Source organism: Pinus tabuliformis, chromosome J, assembly GCF_031772625.1.
Source record: "Pinus tabuliformis cultivar Carrire ecotype Pingquan chromosome J, CPIR1, whole genome shotgun sequence".
NCBI classification, from domain to species: domain Eukaryota; kingdom Viridiplantae; phylum Streptophyta; class Pinopsida; order Pinales; family Pinaceae; genus Pinus; species Pinus tabuliformis.
Genome location: NC_142295.1, coordinates 212,192,858 through 212,211,916, shown reverse-complemented (window position 1 = coordinate 212,211,916; position 19,059 = coordinate 212,192,858). Strand labels below are relative to the sequence as shown.

The 19,059-nt window shown below is 38.1% G+C and overlaps 1 protein-coding gene across 1 annotated transcript in view; it reads left to right on the top strand.

The window, feature by feature from the left end:
- The window catches only part of PDX2 (pyridoxine biosynthesis 2), a 109,150-nt gene extending 94,174 nt beyond the window's left edge, over positions 1 to 14,976 (top strand). The window contains exons 6-7 of the mRNA XM_089377494.1: positions 14,301 to 14,398; positions 14,548 to 14,976. Coding sequence (XP_089233620.1) covers positions 14,301 to 14,398; positions 14,548 to 14,701 — 252 coding nt within the window. The 3' untranslated portion in view covers positions 14,702 to 14,976. The remainder of the gene's footprint in view (positions 1 to 14,300; positions 14,399 to 14,547) is intronic.
- The last annotated feature ends 4,083 nt before the right edge of the window (positions 14,977 to 19,059 follow it).

The following is a 19,059-nucleotide window of genomic DNA, read 5'->3' as shown; positions in this document are numbered from 1 at the left end:
GCGCTGGCCCTGAGGCTGGTACAAGTGGATCAGGATTTGCATTCAAATGAACATTATGTTCGAGTGATGCCTCCACTTGTAAATCCAAATCAAGATTCTCATCAGAATCAAACTCTACTGGATTACTCTCCACTACCCAACCTTATGTTGGATCAATGTCTTCCAACACAATGGGATCTGAATCAGGTCTTTTGTTCAACAATTGGTTGCGTCTGAGCCGGAGGTTGTATTGGACATAGACTAGATGATTTAACCGTTTTTGATCCAAACGGTTTCTCTTCTTTGTGTGAATCCTTTCAAAGACAGACCAATTGCGCTCACACCTAGTAGCACTCCAAGTTTGACTCAAAATACGAATTGCAAACTTCTGCAATTTAGGACAATGGCTACCAAAAGCCTCCCACCATTGTGCTGCAAAAAACATAGTAGTGTAATGAGTTAGCTCAACAAAATTACAAATTATATCCAACTTTCAAATTATAAACGATTTAACAAAATAAGTCTTAAGATTTGAAATTTGAAATTTTTGTTTACCTGGCTCATCTACTTCCCTTGCAATCTTTGCTAGGTTCTTCCCAAAGGTACCTGAGGCATTGCTGAAGGTTGTGGTCTGTCAGTGTATCTCTAGCTGATCACACTCCAATGGGATCATGCGATCAATGCAATCAATCAATCCATCTCTAACCTCCCCCTTCAAAGCTCCTGTCGCCTTAGCTTTATAATGATACCGTGGGTTCAAAAAATACCCAGCTGCATATATAGGGCGATGGAGTTGATTGTTCCATTTTTCATCAATGATTGCCCAAATGGGCCCATACTTAGCCACTTTATCCTTGTATGCCCTCTTTATTTGCTCCTTTGCTTGATCCATAGCCTCATAAATGAAGCCCATAGACAATCTTTCCCCATCCACCAACCGCAACACCTTAACTAGTGGCTCAGCAAGCTTCACAATCTCTGCTGCCTTTCTCCAAAATATTTCTTCATTAACTTTCTTTTTCAATTATTTGCCTTCCTGTTTGTGAGACCACTGGCTTTGATTCCATTCTTCACTGGAAAATATCTTTTGCAAGTTTCTATGTTGTGAAAGCATAGATTGTAATGTCAAAAAATGAGTAGCAAATCTAGTGATGGTAGGCCTAATAATATCCATGCCCCCTGTGTGTTTCCTCATCAGGTGCAAAATCCATGAATGGTTGTAGATAAATTTTGTTATGCTTTTGGCATGATCTACAATGTTTTTGACCTAATTTAATTTGCCAATATCCTCAAGCATGAGGTCTATGCAACGTGCAACACATGGGGTCCAAAAGATGGTTCTGTGTTTTTCCTCTAACAGTAAACCAACAAGAACATAGAGGCATTATCTGTGATGACTTGAACAACATTAGCCACCCCCACCTCCTCAACAACCTCATCCAGTCGCTGGAACAACAATTGTCCATCTTTTACCTTATCAGATGCATCAACTGATTTTAGAAACATGGTTCCCTATGGGCAAAAGATAAGAAAGTTTATGATGGTACGGTTCCTTTGATCAGTCCATCCATTTGACATGATGGTACATCCTGTTCTTGCCCATGAGTCCTTGAAATCTTCCAAATACTCATTAATGGAGGCAATTTCCTTCTGCAAACAGTACCCCCTTATCTCATGCATAGTAGGGCCTTTGAATCCTTTTCCAGCAGCATGTATGGCATCAAACATAGGCTCATAATATGGTGAACGGGAAGCATTGAAGGGGATATCAGCATCATACCACCATCTACATATGTAATCACAAGTAGTCTCCCTCAATTCTTTCTTCCAGTGGTCATCTAAAGTGCGCTAGAAAGTTCTACTAGCTTGAGGACCATGTGCATCTGATGGAGAGGAGGGTGTGACAGTGAAATAACTTTTGATATTCATATCACCCTTCTTTTTCATTTTACCCTTACCCTTTTCTTGAATAGACTCCAAAGAGGGAGGAACATATCGGAAGGGGTTGGATGCATCAGTACAAGGGATAGAGGAAGAACCCTCGAAATCAAAATGGGAGTTGGTAGCCATCATTTTTTGTATACTCCTCTTCCTCTCAATTTCAACCTCTATTTCTTTTTGCCTAGTGTTTTCTTCTTTAAACTTCTCAAAGTTGGCTAACAATTTCTTCCTAATCTCCCCAATTTCACCTGATTCACATGGAGTAATTTGGCCTCTAATCCCCGCCAAGTGTTGTTTCAGCCTATTAATGCCCCCAGGACCTTCCTTAATTTTTCTATGGCAAAATTTGCAATGCATTTGACTATCAACCATTTCAACATATGCCCAAGCAACATCTTTCACTTTAGGTGCCATTTTTTAACTTGGAAGTGAAAGCAAAAAATCTAAAAATGGAAACAAAAAAATAGCATTGCTTCAATGTTCATTTCTTTCACAAAAAACACTCTTCTCAATTTCTATATTTGCATATAAAAATTAATAAGCAAAAACATATTTTTACAAGTGAAAAAAAATAACTCTAGGCACAAACTGCCTCTTCAAGGTTGCTCCAACAAACCAACTCCTCAATGCTGCTCCAAATGGCTGCCCAAGAAGCGCTCCTCATTGCTGCTTCAAAAACAAACTCCACAACTCCTCACAAACTCTCACTCAAATTCTCACTCAAATGCAATGAGATGGCTGTGAGGAAATGAGAGAGGTTGAGTGGGTTTTATAGGGTTTAGGAGAGGGGAATGGACCCCAAATAACCTATAGGCAAATTAGAAATGGGTTTGGGGTCCCTAAAAAGCAAGTTAAAAAAAGGTCGCTCTTTTTTCCGTTTTCGGGCCGGGTTATTACCGAGTCGTCTGAGTTGTTAGACAACTCGGCTGGCTCGGTAATAACCCGGCTGGCCGAACTGGTTCGGTGGCCGAGTCGACCCGGTGAGGGCATGACTCGGACTAACTCGGCCGAGTCGGTTCCAAGCCGGGTGATTCTTAAAATAGTGCTCAAGACTAGAACACCTGTTTGAGCTACACAAACTAACAAACCAATGACCAATCTTTAAGAAGCCAAAACTTATGGAGCTTAGACATCCAAGCTATGTTATCAAAGCATGGACTGAGCATTTGTGATTGTTAGTAAGGGAGGATCCTAATCTAGTTGGTGAAAACAACCAAGCGGAGATGGGTACGAGGATGTCAAGACATGAAAATGTGTGTATGGTGGTGATGGGACCTGAAATGATCCGTTGTTTGTTCTATTTTGTCTATATTCTCTCCTTTTGATAGCAATTCTGGGAAAACTGAATAGTTCATGAAAATTTTCATATGCTTCGATATGAGGCCATTTATTAACTACTTGTTAATAGTTGTGTCTACCTACATCTGACATGTTAGTATAGACTTTGATACCCGAAATAGTTTTTGCATATTTCACCTATACCCCCACTGTCGGTGGAATGTGACTATTCCTGAGTGACTTATTGATGAGTTGTATAATGACTAAGGATGATGTAATTTTGTGACATGTCAAACTTTTCTTCAAGGGATTAATTGGACGATTGAGTAATATTGTGAGCCACTAATCCTTTGTAATTAGTAGCAAGTTAACAGTATGGTTTTCTTTTTGAAATGTACTTTCTTAAAAGCCTGTCTTTAATTTCATAATTCAGGTGGAAATAGGCTATAAAAACATTGGTTTTAGACATTTGATTGTGATTGGGTTGATTGCTTGGATAGTGGCTCCACCTTGCTGTAGAAATATATGCATTTTTTGAATTTTAATGTAAAACAGATTTCACCTCACGAGGAGATTTGTTGGATCTAGTCCCTCTGAACTTTAACCTTAGGGCTAATCTAAAATATCAATTTACAGCAGCAAGTGATGAACAATATTTTAGCACATTTCAATCCAACACACCAGGAAGCCCAAGAGTAAAGATACAATACATATATCAACAAATCCAGCCCTCAGGACACACTTTTCCAAGCATAAACCAGATCTAAAATCACTTCAATTACTACAGATTCACAGCAGTAAATCTGCTCTATTATCTTCAAGATATATTTGAAATTACTTAACACTTCAAGACCTTAGATATGTCAAATCAACATGCACACCTAGTGCTGGAAACTACCAAATCCAGAAGACAATGCAAACTGAAAGTCAAAACTGCAATTACACAAATTTGGAGGCACATGTTTGGCACGTGTCCTGTGAACAGGACTTGTGCCAAACATGTGTTGGATACATGCCTCATGTTACCATGTCCAACAGGTAGGATAGGGGACACAAGTCCTGTTTGGATGTGTCCCGTTGCTTAGATGATCATGTGTGAAACTGAAGGAACATAACGCTAGGCCAGTGCTACCAGCTGAACTCTGAATCACTACTCTAGAATAAGCAAGGCATCAACGTACCTATCAAAACTTCAACATCCCTAAAGTCATCATCATAGGCCAAAATGTTTTGATACTACATCAAGAGTTGGTCAGGACAGCTTGCAAAGATAATTACACATAGTTGTGGGGGAGCGCCCCCCCCCCCTCGAACCCGCTCCCGAATCGCGCTCCGGAGTGGCTCAGGAGCGCGCTCCCAAAAAAAAATTTGCGCTCCCTGCCATTTTCGGGAGCATTGCAGGGAGCGATCGCTCCGTCGCTCTCGGAGCGATTTTTAACGTCCGGGAGCGATCGCTCCCGGGCATTAAAAAATTGCTCCGGGAGCATTTCGACAGGGCCGGGAGCGATCCGGCGGAAAAAATTCCGCGAACGCCAAAAAAAATCGAATTTTAATTTTTTTTTTTTTGGTTTTAAAAGCCCAATGGGCCTAAAAAAATTTCATTATCACTTCATTGAGCAAGAGCAAAGGAGCGAGGAGCAAGTGCTGAGGAGCGAGGAGCAAGTGCCGAGGAGCGAGGAGCAAGCCTGCAGAGGTAACTAACTTAGTAATTTAGTTAGTTTAATTTAGTTAGGTTGTAATTTAGTTTATTGAGTTTAAAAATCATGAATTTAAATTAAATTAATAAATTAAATTAATTAATCCCAATAAGTTAAATTAATTTGCAGATTCAAGAATCAAAACCCTACAAACATCAAACACCATGGACCTGGCTATATTTCTTGGCATTTTCCTCTTCCTGGTCCCTTTTATGGTTATTATGGTGCTGGAGAGTAGGAAACGGAGGGGCCAAACTGAAGAGGGGGATGAAGAAGCTGGAGAAAGTCAAATTGGTGAAAACCCCGGTGAGGAGGAGCTGGAGGATGGTGAACATGACCCTCAAAAAACTAATCAAGACCAAACTCCATTGTGGAAATATGTTAACAGGGCTGAAACAGGGAGAGCGGGTGGAACCACTAAATTTCATTGCCCCCATTGCAACACTGATTACACAGGTTAATACACCCGTGCTAGAAGACACCTCTGCGGGAAAAGGCCATGGGATGGTGACAAACAAATAGGAATCAAAACTTGTACAACAGTGTCAGCAGCGGATAGAGCCAAATACATAAGGGAAGAGGAGGAAGCCCAATACAGATCAAAAAAATCAAGGGGTTTCTTTGAACCAAGCTCACAATCACAAAGAACTCCTTCAGCATCCTCCCAAGGCAGTGGATATGGAGGCACAGGGTCATCATCTTTAAGGTGTAGAACCATATCAGATTTCCTTGATGAGGGGTGTAGGAATGATGTGGATTCAAAGGTTTACAGGTTTCTCTATGCATGTGGGATACCATTGAATGTTCTTCTCTCACCTTATTGGCACGAAATGGTTTCTACCATAAATGATGCCCCTAAAGGATACAAGAGCCCTGGGTATGACAAAGCAAGAACCGTTGGCCTTGATCATGAAAAAGCAAAAATATCACATTCTTTGAATAGAATGACAAGTTCTTGGACTGACCATGGGTTGTCCATTGTATCTGATGGATGGACAAATGTAAAAGGCAAGCCATTGATAAGTGTTCTTGCTGTGTCTGTTAGTGGTCCCATCTTTCTAACTGCACATGATTACTCAGACAAGTTCAAGACCGCCATCAACATTGCAGAAGCATTACTTGAAACAATTGAGCGTATTGGCCCATACAATGTCATCCAAGTCATCACTGATAATGCTCCTAATTGTAAGGCAGTGGGAGCAATTATTGAGGATAAATACCCCAACATATTTTGGTCTGGATGTTTGGTTCACACATTGAACCTTCTGTTGCATGATATTGTCAAGAACAAAAATGAACAATACCAATGGATTGGTGATTTGTACAAGAAAGGCAAACAAATGATAAAATTTATTACAAATCATAAGAATACCCATGGCCTTTTCCGCAGTCACTCGAGATTGGAGTTGTTGAAGATTGCGAAGACCAGATTTGGTAGCTATTACCTCACCTTCAGGCGCCTTTTGAAGGTAAGAGAGGCATTAGCTAGCTTGGTATCAAGTCCACATTGGCAGGTACTAAAGGAAAGGGCTACAAATGCAGCTGACATGGGAGGTTTTGAAATGGTGGAGGAGGCCGCTCTTGATGGGCAGTTTTGGACAAGTGTGAGGCAGGTATTGGATTTCACCAAGCCAATTTATCACATGATTTGGTTTGCAGATACAGACAAACCAGTGATTGGCGAGGTGTATGAGCAAATGGATACCATGTTGGGGGAAATAAAAGATATTGTTCATAATAGAGATCCCAGCTTGTACAAACTGATTCATGATTGTGTGTGTGAACGATGGAATAGGCTTAATCTTCCACTACATTGCTTGGCGTATATCCTTACGCCAAAATACTACTCTACATCTTGGTTGGGCCAACCTGCAGCAGGGGGTGGGGTTAGGACCAAACCCCATTTAGATCCAGAGGTAACTAAAGGATATTTGGAAGCATTAGAAAAGTTGGTACCTGACAGGGAGGAATGTGCAGCTGTGCGCCTTGAAATAGGCAGATACTTCAGTGGCACTGGTTTGTATGGTAACTTCCATGCAATGGACGACAGAGATAGATTTGATACTCTCACATGGTGGGAAACATATGGCGGCCAGGGACTTTTGCCAAAATTGGCAAAAAAAGTTCTTTCACAAGTTGTAAATACTTCTTCTGCAGAGAGGTGTTGGAGCACCTACAGCTACATACATAATGTGAAAAGAAACAGACTCAATGAAAACCCAGCAGAAAGCTTGGTTTATGTGCACTACAACTTGAGGTTGTTGAGTCATTACTGTGATCGGGCTTATGAGGATCCCACATATAAAATTTGGGACAATCACCCAGAGGATGACAATTTGGAGTATGGCATTGTACATATAGAAAAACTGGAAGAGGAACTTGTAAGGGATGAAGATGAAGCAGCCATGCGACCTCCACCTCCACCTCCACCTCCACCATCTAGTAGCAGTGCTCGAGGTCCGAGTCTTGTTCCTTTGCTGTCGCCACCTCCATCTACACCCTCACATGGAGGTTCTAGTTTGGTCGTCGGTCTGTGCGGGAGACTCCTAGAAGACCACCACGACCTGCTTATACTCCTGGAGACTCTCGTGGCAAGGGCCACATGTAGATTTACAGTTTACTTGTCTTTTTTAGTTTCTATTAGACTTTAGTTTTCATAACTGTTGAGTTTTGAGTCCTTGACTCTTGACTCTTGACTCTTTCATATCATAATGATATTTTTTGTAAACAATATATCACTGTGACAATGAAAATTTGAAGTTTGCAGTTGGGCCTTGGCAATTATAACTCATTGGTAATGGTTGTGAATTATGAATATGATGCTTCGTGAAAGACTAAAGTTGTTTCATTTCATTTCATTATTCATGTTTCATTTTATAAATTTATAACATTTCATATCATGTTAACAGTTAAAAGTTAGGACTTAGAAATATCTTAGATATTACTTCTTGTAATAGTTAAACTTAGCTTACAAGTACAACTTTGGTGATCAATGATGATAAATGTTATTGAATTTTCAATTTTGAAAGCTTGAAGTTGAAACTTTAAGATTGAATTTGATGAATCATGATTCATGAGACTCAATATGTTGCAGTTGTAATATGTATTTTACTAACTTGTGGACATGGTTGATGACGATTATAATTTCTAGATGATTGATGTGATGTGGTTCAATGATCAATCTATGTTTTTTTATGTTTTTTTATGTCTAATTCATCATTCTACATGTTTTTGTTGACATATATGTATCAAAAATTAAAAAATATAAAAATATATATATATATATATTTTTAAAAAATCGCTCTCGGATACGCTCCCAAACCGGGAGCTTCTGAAAATGGTCGCTCCCGCTCCTGTTTTCGCTTCCGCTCCCTGCTCCCGCTCTCGCTCCCAAGCAACATGGTAATTACATCTACAACGTAACTGAGACAAGTGGATCAAATATATCAATCTTAGCATACATCTCGACTCGTTGAATCATGAAATGTAATCATCAAACTTAGAGCATGAGAATGTAGAGTTTGATAAATCAATGCAAGAAAAGGAATTTTGATAGAATCTAAAACATAAGAATGCGAAAGGCACATTCACACAATATACACAGGATATACTACAGAAACCCTTAACCAAGAAATCTTGCATAATTGAGAGTCACACCTCTCTCTATGTCATTATACCAACTTCACCATTCACAATACAATATTTTAGGTATTTCACAAGATCCAAAATCCCAATCCATTATTTAGGATTAGATTACAACTCTAATCCCTTAATTGGAATTACATTACAATGGGCCAAAAAACCAATGGTCGAAAAAGGACAAAATAGACCCAAAATTTTCTTTCAAGGGTTGTGCCTTTTGACCCTCTTTGGGTTAGAATGAGACTAAGTCTACCCACAAAGAGTACAATACATCCAATAAAAATTCCCTCTCATGCCCCTCAAAACCTCTAGCAATTGAAGTAACAATTCAACAAGAGCACCTCCTTCCAACTGAGAGAATCCTGAAGCAAGAGTATCATCAAAATCGACTCCCCATACCTGAGAGAAACAACATCCCTATTACTAGTGCTCATCACTACTCTGTTGAAGGAAGTGTAACTAGGTTCGGTCTTCATAAATGTAAGTTTGACTTTTGTATTTATTCAAGAAAAGAGAAATTATTTGTCAATGAGTTTCTTGCTCATTGAATTAGGTCAAGCACATGTTTAAGTGCTTCTAGGAAGTCAAGAGTCAATGTATTTATGTAAGACCCTTTGAGGGCATGTTACACTATGTATAAAATAATATAAAGGTCAAAGGAATACCTCCAAGACAAGTGCAAGTCCTCTCCATGCAGCAACGTCCTCCTCAAGAAGAAAAACAAAGAAAATAATGAAGAAATAGTCAAGTTGGCCTAAGGACAGCTAGTCGGCCTACAAGTCGGCCTAAAGGAGGGACAGTCCTCTATATATAGAGGCTGTCCACTCCTCCAAAGATAGCGAAGATCATCTCTGAAATCAGCGAGCAAGTGCAGCCAAGTGAAAGGTGGAAAAGTCAAGTTTAAGGGAGCCTCTAGAGCAGTGAAGGAGGAAAGATAACCGAAGAATAAAGGACTGTTTTAGGGTAAGCTGCAGCCACACATGCGAGGAATTGAAGGGCTGACTGCAGTCACTACAGCAGCAACCTTAAGGTTGCTCATCCATCATTGTTTGGGCTTCAAACTAGGCCTACTAGGCCTTCTATCCAAGCGAAGAGGGAAGGACATCAAGCGAAGTAAGAAAGAAGAAGACCGAAGTATAAGGGACTGTTTCTAGGGCTAGAAACAGTCACACGTGCGAGGTGCAGTGAGGTATGTCTGCGGCATAACAGCAGCTAGTGAACAGTCCATTGTTTGGGTGAGAAATCAAGCCTACAAGGACTCCCAAGCCTAGCGAAGGAGCCTATCTCTCTAGCGAAGGTGAAAGGACCCTAATTCACTAAGGGTACCCTCCACACATAAGAAAACTAAGGCAGCAGAACAACAGTACAGTCATACACCCATACATCAAGAAGGATCTCACTTGGTCAAAGAAGAAGTCTAATTGAGCAAGGGATAGAAGAGGAACACCTCATCTAGAAGGCTCACTCAAGGAAGGTCTATCTCTAGACAAGAAACAAAGAAGAAGGACAAAGTGCTGGGGAGCAAAGTGCCGGAAGGAGGAAGCCTATGTGCCGGGGAACAAAGTGCAGAAAAGAGGAGAGGACTTGACTTGTGCTTGGAGGATATCCTAGTCAAGGGTCTAGGGTTTGGCATTGATCAATAGAAGCTTCAATAAGATAAATTCACGAAAGGGTTTTCTTCTTAAGAGAAGAGAGGTTTTGGCCCTAGTAGAGAGCCAACATCTGGTGTTCTTGTTCTTATGTTTTGGTAGCAGTTTGATGAAGTACACACACATGCATTGATAATAATAAGAAGAAGATTAAGCTAACAAGAAAAAGTAAAAAGACTCCACAAATTGTTATCAAGTAACGAAGAATCATACTACACCTAATTTTGCCTAGATTCTTCAACATACTCAAGCTACTCAAATCAGTTGCAAGCTTGGAATCAATCACTAATTTCACCACCATAGGTTTTGAACCTATTTCCTAGTAAGGTCCTCCACACGCTTCTTCAATGCTAGCAATGCAAAAAAAGAGTGCTCATATGATGAATACAACAGGAGAGATCAACTCTCCAAGATTAGATACAAAGTACAAATGCACAAAATCACTGATAGCTTAGCATCACAATAGCTATCATATCCATGATCAATCTTTCCACAAATGTACAAAATATACAATGAATACTCTTCAAGGGGTAATGCTGGAAGCTCCCTCCATCTGTAATAATCACTAAAGTTGAGGAAGGTCATTATCCCTATAAACCAGTGTTGCGATACTTGTGATCAGGTTTAAATCGACAAGGGTCCGAAAAAAGAAAAAATCGTAAAAATCGGGATAAAATCGGTAAAAATTGACAAAATTAAAAAAATACAAAAATCGCGATTTTTTCAAAATGAAAAGATCGCTGATTTAATCGTTTCAGGCAAAAAATCACAATTTACACAACACTCTGGTAAACCCTTGAGTCACAGCTCAACTAAAACAAATCGGATAATAATCATCACTCGTCGTAGGTTGTCTTGGGCATATCACCTGCTGAAATGTAGATCATGTACCAGCCATCAATGAAGTAGATCCTCCACCTAAAGTGAAATCAGATAGTATCTACTGGCATAAATCAACTACCTATCATAGGTCATCCTAAGCATCTCATCCACTGAAAATAAATCTATGCTATCCATAAATGAAGTAGAATACATTGGTATCCACTAGAACAAATCAACCACCTATTGCAGGCCCTCTTGGACATCATATCTACTGAAAATAAATCCATACCAGCCAACAATCACATAGATCCACCACCTATCATGAGTAAGCATATTGGCAACCCTTTGAACGAATTAGCCACCTATCGCACATCTTCCTAAGGATCACGCCCACTGCAAATAAATCCACAACAGCCATCCATGTAGTCGATATACCACCAATCCCAAATGAAATCGTACTCTCATCACCAGAGGAACTAAGGTTTCAGCCCATCAAAACCTTCACAGGTGAAAGTGCTCATCTCAAACACACTAGTGTTTCACCATGTAATCAACATTAACAAGGTCAAGTTACCACACCCAGGTACAATGCAATTGAAATGCCAACTCCCTCCTCAGCAAAAGAATGATTTCCGCAATATGGCTTTGTTACAACGTAAAATTTTCTCTGTTCTTTGACTATTAATGCGAAACAAAACATTCACCTTAGGAGGAGGTTTCCCAGATCTAATCCCTTTGAACTTCACCCTTAAGGCTGATCTGAAACATTAATTTACAACTAGCTAACAGTGGATAATATTTCATCGCACCTCAACCAACACTATAGACAGCCCAAGAGAAAAGATACCAAAAATATGCCAACAAGTTCAAGTGCTAAGGTCACTCTTTTCCAAGCATAAACTATATCTGAAATCACTTGAATTACTGTAGATTCACATCTGTAAATCTTCCCTGTTATCTTTGAGATATATGTTAAATCACTTACCACTTTCAACCCCTAGTTATGTTAAATTAGCATGAACTGGTGTTGAAAATTATCAAATCAACAAGACAATGCAAATTGAAAATCAAATCTACAATTACACAATTTTGGACACCTAAAAACTTCATATTCATATATATATATATGAGATGGAAATGAAGTATATATACATACTCATAGTGCCTCACACATTGGTACAATTCTTCAAGCTCTCCAAAACCCTTGTTATGGAAACGACAAAAATCTTAGCCACCTTATAGATCCACAACAAGCAAGCATCAACATTGGCAAGTCCATGACTTCAAGAAACTTGTATCACACAAGCTTTCCGCACTGGCTCAGTTGTCTTCCTTAAGCTTTGCAAACCTTGGTCATTTTGTACCACACAAGCACATGGCAAGACAACTCTCACACTTATGTCCATCCTAGTGTTTGAGCCTTCAAACAATAGATCTTCAACTCTTGTATCAACACAAGCACAAAGACCTCCATGGAACATCAAAATACAATAATTGAGTCTTCTTCTAAGCAAGGCATCACATCAAGCTCATCTCTCTATGATATTTGCCTAGCATTACATCCCAAAAAAGCAAGGCTCCAAAATCATGTAGTGCATCAACTCCACTTCATGTCTTCTATTAGGGTAGACACCCTAGTGCTACAGCAAGAGCCACAAGAAATATCATCACCTCGAATGTCATGTTCTTTTCTAAGGTTTATATGCATAGCTCAAATCCGAGTCATCACAAGAGCAAACACTAGCATCACACAAAGAATATTCTCTACTTGAATATCCATGACTTTTTCTCTCTTTGTCTTCTCCTGAGGTTTTATCATGAACCCTAATGTCATTGTCCTAGTGTTTTCTCATGAGCCCTAACGTCTTCAAGACAAGTACAAAGAAAAGTACAATGATGATAATGAATACAAGAGCTTTCACCTCCCTTATATATACAAGTGAGGGAGGCTAGCATACAATAAGGACACGTGTCCATATGTGTAACCAACAAGGCAACCCCATATGGAGTGCTCTACAATATACGGATGTACATGTGTCAAACTAGGGTTTATCGAACCCACAAAGTGAAACACCCTCTAAGCATTATCATCCTTGGGCCCAATGCCCCTCCTCCAAGATGGTGTGCTCTGCAACAAGTCATTAGTCCATTGCTCCCCCTTTCATGGTGGTCCACCATCCAATTGTCCTCATGCTACCCTCATGTATGCCAAAGTGGCCACAAAGCTCTAATGCTCCTCTTCTTCAACATATGTGTTCAGGTCCATCACCAACCACCATGAAGTATGCTTCACAACCTAAGCATCATCAAGTCAAGTGTTCAATCTTTGAGGGTTATATCACATGGCCTCAATCTCCAAGGGCTAAGAGTCCTCCCTCCAAGTGCCAACATTCCTCTTCTTAGGTAGGTATATCCTCTAATTGAGCGACCAACTCCCCATTGTGTGCACCCGATGGGATAGTCAACATGTTGATCAATTAGCAACCTCCTTGGTTAGGGTACTATGCCAGCTTTTTAGCCAACGTCAAGCATCAAATAAAACTAAACCATCCATCTATCCATGACGCATTGCCAAGGGCCTAGGAGACATGGTGCTCTCTTAGCAAAGGCGAAAAGGCTTTTGGAGTAACCCCAAAAGTTAACACTTCACACATGTTGGAAATGTGTTAGCCAATCTTGACTTAGTGGACAGTAAGTGCCACTGATGTAAGGCCCGAATGGGCTATAATTAATTTGGTGGTTAGAAGGTGACCTTAGTGGTCCCTTATTAATATGGTAGTCAGAAGGTGGTATTAGTAGTCCCTTATTAATTTTGTAGTTAGAAGGTAACCTAGTGGTCTGTAATTAATGCAGTAGTTATGCTAGAGCTAAGCACTATATAAATGGGTCTAGCACCTCAATGTGACGCAACATGTGACACACAAGAACAAAGCAATGTCACTGAGAGTAAAATTTTCTACCCCACGGGAGCTTCTCCACAATAGATCTAGTGCCTATCTTTTATCTGATGATCTGCCTTTGATTTATCTTGGGCTCTTAGACCATTTCTCTAGGATGGTATCAGAGTGGGGGAACTGCTCCGCGATTCTATTTACTCCATAAACTGAATTTGAAATCAAGTAATTTTGCATGAGAAATAAGTTGACAGTATAACAGTAAGTTTGATGCATTCAGCTTTGTTTTGAACTCATCTTTATTTTGCATTTGAATTTAGAGAAGGGAAATTTGTCTGGGTGCTATATAGTGTTTAAGAGTATTTTAAGGTCACCTTGTTTGCAACCCATTTTTGTAGGGACAATATCAAGCAGGAGAAAAAGTTATTGTAGCTGTAAAGCAGGGGAATTTACTGGCAACAGCTTTTCATCCAGAGTTGACATCAGATACTCGTTGGTATGGTGATTCAGTTGATAATAATTAAACTCTAAATTCTGAATATAAAAACAGCAAAAAATACTGCTAGACATGAGGTTTTATTAGCTGCGTTGTTTTTATTTGAGTTTGATGTTCAGTCCATGTGACCTCTATAAGTTAATTTTCAGGCACAGCTATTTTTTGAAGATGCTAAGTGAGAATGGAGATCAAAGCTTGGTACCTGTCAAAGTAAAGCAAAGTCCAGAAAATTCTGTGTCATCTCCCCAACTTAGAGATCTCCCAATTTTTCGACAAACAGAAGTACTAAGTTTTGAGCTATGAAATTTGTGTAGCTTCCTTGATGACTGAATTCTTTCATCCTAATTGGATATTCTTGTTAATTTCAAATGCTATTTGTTGCAAATTGATAATAATTCGTTCTCTTTAGTGTTGGTAATAGAGATTCATTTACTGTTGAATCTTCACTTCATATTGCCTCCCTTTTTTTGGTTATTTGCATGCCACATGGCTCTTTCTTATTTTCCATAGGAAATTTTGCAGGTGATCCTGTAACATTGTATATAATATTTCTCATATTTATGTCAGTTAATTGTGTATGTTGTGGGTGTTTTTCACTTACTAATTACTTGTTTCGTTCACATTGTTAGTTCTGATTTTTGTTTTTGGTTTAAAAAATTTCATTCTACTGACATAGAAAGATACAGCATTTACAAGGATTCAATGGTAAATATATCTTCTTAAACCAGGCCCCTATGTGCAAGACGAGTAACAAAATTCGGAATGTTTAGAGTCTAGATCTTAAGGGCAGAAGATATAAGAAAGACCTACATAACACCAAAATGCCTCCAATTAATGTAAGAATCCGCTTAAGCAAAGTGGCTAATCACAAAAACGTGAAAATGGGAGAGTATCATCAAGTTTGTCCTCACTACTCCAGTGAAGCTTAGAACTGGCTTCTGAATGAAAAAATTGCTACAAACATCTGACAGAAGACCAAGATCCAAGAGCTGTATACTTATTATTGCCATCTTTTGGGTTCTCACTTTTTACCAATTGATCTCAGATTTTTGTAATTCAATGAGTTCAAAAGTGGACAGGTTTAGCCATGGAGAGAAGGTCTACCATCACACTTCAGCCAACTAGGATCAGATTCCTAGTAATTGTCTTCTGTGCTGGAAGCTTGCTGGCTTGGGCCAGTCCAGTCAGTTTTTTTTTATTGTTGTTTGAAGTTTCTCTTGCCCACCATAACAACTTCCATGGTGATTGTAACGAACAAAGTTCGTATACGCAATGGAATACTTGGAATATCTGGTATATAAGAATGTCCATCATGGGACAAATAATATATTATATAAGAAATGTTTGAATACAATAGATATGATGATTGTTACAAATAAGGCCCACTTATATTTAGATAGGTGCCTATTCATGGATGGTCATATCCCTTTAGACATACCTCTTTAGTACTAATTAGTAATTCATGATCACTAATTAATCATTACTATATTTACATTATTTTTTTTCTTCTTCAAAAAGCTTTGTTCTCAAATCTTATTTTGACAAGACGTGTCATCTGTTTCTTTGTCTTGTGATTTATTTTTATCTTTAACAGTTCTTCGAGTTGTCGTCTTCGTTGATACATTATGATAGGATCTTCTAAGTGATAAACAAAATTGTTGCACTGAGAAGGGATCTGACCATCCTAAATGAATATTTTGTGGAATCTTGCGGTTATTGGATACTTTAGATGACTTTTTATCAGAAGATTGAATTGTGGTGACAACGATATTCTTTGGAATATAAGTCACTTGTTTATGATCTGAGTGATATGGATTTGTAGAGTGATTGAGATGTCTACTTTTGTGATTTGGATGTCTGTAAGGGGTTTTTATGATCTGATCTCTCCTTAACCCGTTTGTAGCGTTTTCTTGGTTTATTGGAGGTATCTGATTCCTTTTAGAGACAGAAATCATTTGTTTAATCATTGGATCTTCGTCTTATAAATTTTTTGTTTGAACAACAACATCTAAATATGTCTTCACTTCGATTGGTTTATCCTCTTCTTGAGTTGTGATATTAATTGGTTCGGATTCCTTTATCATCAACTTGGATTGTTATGACTGGGGACTTCGATACTTCTTCTTGAGTAAGTTGTTTTAACTTGTCTTTTAACGATTTCTTGTCACCTTTAAGTTTTTTTATTTGTGTATGAATGTTTTGATTATGATTCCTTAGACATGAAAGTTCTTCGTTTTCTGGATCGTTGATTTTATTCTTAGTGTCCCTTAGTTCATCTTTTAAACTTTTGATTTGTTATAATAATTTTTTATTAAGTTTTTTTAAATGTAAATTTTCCTCTTCTTGTTCTAATAATTGTTTCTTGAGCTCTTTTTTTGTGACCTTAATCTTCTTGCCTTGTGCAAGTAATTTTTCAGCGTGGTCCTTAAAATGAGAAATTTCTTTATCTTTTTCCATTATTTCCTTGTAATGCATTTTCACAAGATCTTTATATTTTTGTTGTAACACTTTCTTGTCTTTCTCTTGATCTTCCAACTGCAATTTTTCGGTACACTAGATTACATCTTTTCGTAGGGGTGATGATGAGATTTTAACTTGCAATTTGGATTTCATTTTCTTCATTTCTTTATTAAAATCCGCATGTCATTAATATTGTCATTAATTGTTTTATATCTCTTGCTAATGGTTGTTTTTGTGTATCACTTATATATATATATATATATATATATTTATTAAATGTATCGCTTAAATGTTCAACTAAAGTAAAAGTTTTGTAACATTTTGTGTAAACAACAATTTCTTTTCTAAATGACTCTTGACAATTAGAATATCCCTACATTTGAAAAGAAACCACAATTCTTTGTGGCATGCATATTTTTGCTTTTCTTCTGAACTTTTAACTCTAACTATTTACTTGAATATATATATATATATATATATATATATATATGGAGTCATCTATGGAGGTGGAGGAATTCCCTGGACAACCAAAAGTGGCCGGAATCCGGGCAAAAAAATTCAAAATATCTTGTAGAGGCAGTGTTTGAATCCTGTTTTTGATGGTGGAAATGGATTCAGCATCATCAAAAACGTCCAAGGCACCTAAAATTGTGAATTTAAACAACTTTTACTTGGATTTACAAAAATCCCTACCAGGATTTTTCAAAACATCGCTGGAATTTCTATAACTTTAAAGACAAAAAAGTATGTTAAACAACGGCTATATATAACCTTCAAACTTTATTAATGAATCCTTATAATCCTTATCTGTTGAAAGTACGTCAATTACTTTTTCACCTCTTACTTCAATAGTGCTTCTCCTTTTTTTCCAATACTATTGAATACCTTATTGCATTTCTGTTTTAATAATAATAATAAACTGAAACTCGCTTTCACTTTTAATTATCATTTTCTCTTTTCAACTTAATAGTATAATGGAAATAATTCAAAAAATTGTTGGACCACCCTTCACCAACCTTAATTTAAGGCATTTTAAGATTTAAATATTAATTTTTAATTCACATTTAACCTGAAACGACAGTAGTGTGTTGGTTGACCGCGACATTACTATTGCATAGGGAAATTTAATTCCTATTTGCGGTGTGTACAAGCGAATGAAACAACTGCTGCGTATAACATACATGAATTCTTTCTTCGACAACCACTTTATCTTTTTCTAAAACCTTAGATTATCTAATTGTTGGATTAGAAACACAACCTTTGTGCAACATCTAATGTTTTTTTTTCTAGATTTTTGGTTCCTGTAAATTTCTTATTGAATGGTTTGCGGATGCGAGTATAGTATCGACTATGGCAGTTGTGAATTAGTCGGGTTGGAAATCGGCTATACGACAATGGGAGAAGCGGTCGGCAATAACGGTGGAGAAGTTACAGATTCACTGGACTGGGGAGGAACGCAGAACAAGGAAACGAGAAGGCTGGTTAGACTTAAGACAATGTTGAACATGATAACAGCTGTGGCCGCTGATGGTCGTCGGGCTGTGTTGACGGGATGGCACTGTAGTGTGGTGGCCTAGTGAGGGTGGCGTTGGACGTCGATGGCAACGGCTGTGTGGGGGTTGTGAGTGGACAAGAGAGGTGGTGGTGTGTCGCCGGTGTATGAGAGCCGGTGTATGAGGGATGATCGCTGGGGTTGTGGCTGTGAATTTGTCGGACTGTTAGTTGTGGTGGTGAGCTGGGTTGTCAGTTGCAATTAAAAATTAAAATTGTGGCGATGTCTAGGTAAATTGGTTTATTTATTTATTTATTTTTTTTAAATTTATTTATTTTCCTTCTTATTTATTTATAAATATTTTTTTGATTTTTTTTTAGTATATATATATATTGATTTTTTTAGTGTATCTATCTATATATATATATATATATATATATTTATAGATATATATTTTTTAATCTTTTCGTTTTTTTGGGGTTAATGGCCGAGGGCTTGATGAAAAATGCAGAATCTCCAACACGGTGTAGTGAAACGCTTCCATCACGATGACAACAAAGTTAACTAAAATTGATGACTGAAGGTTGGACCAGACTGGCTTTATGTAGTGGTTGAACGGCCAAAAGATCGAACAACTCTGATACCAATGTAACGAACAAATTTCGTATACACAACGAAATAATCAAAACATCTGGTATATAAGAATGTC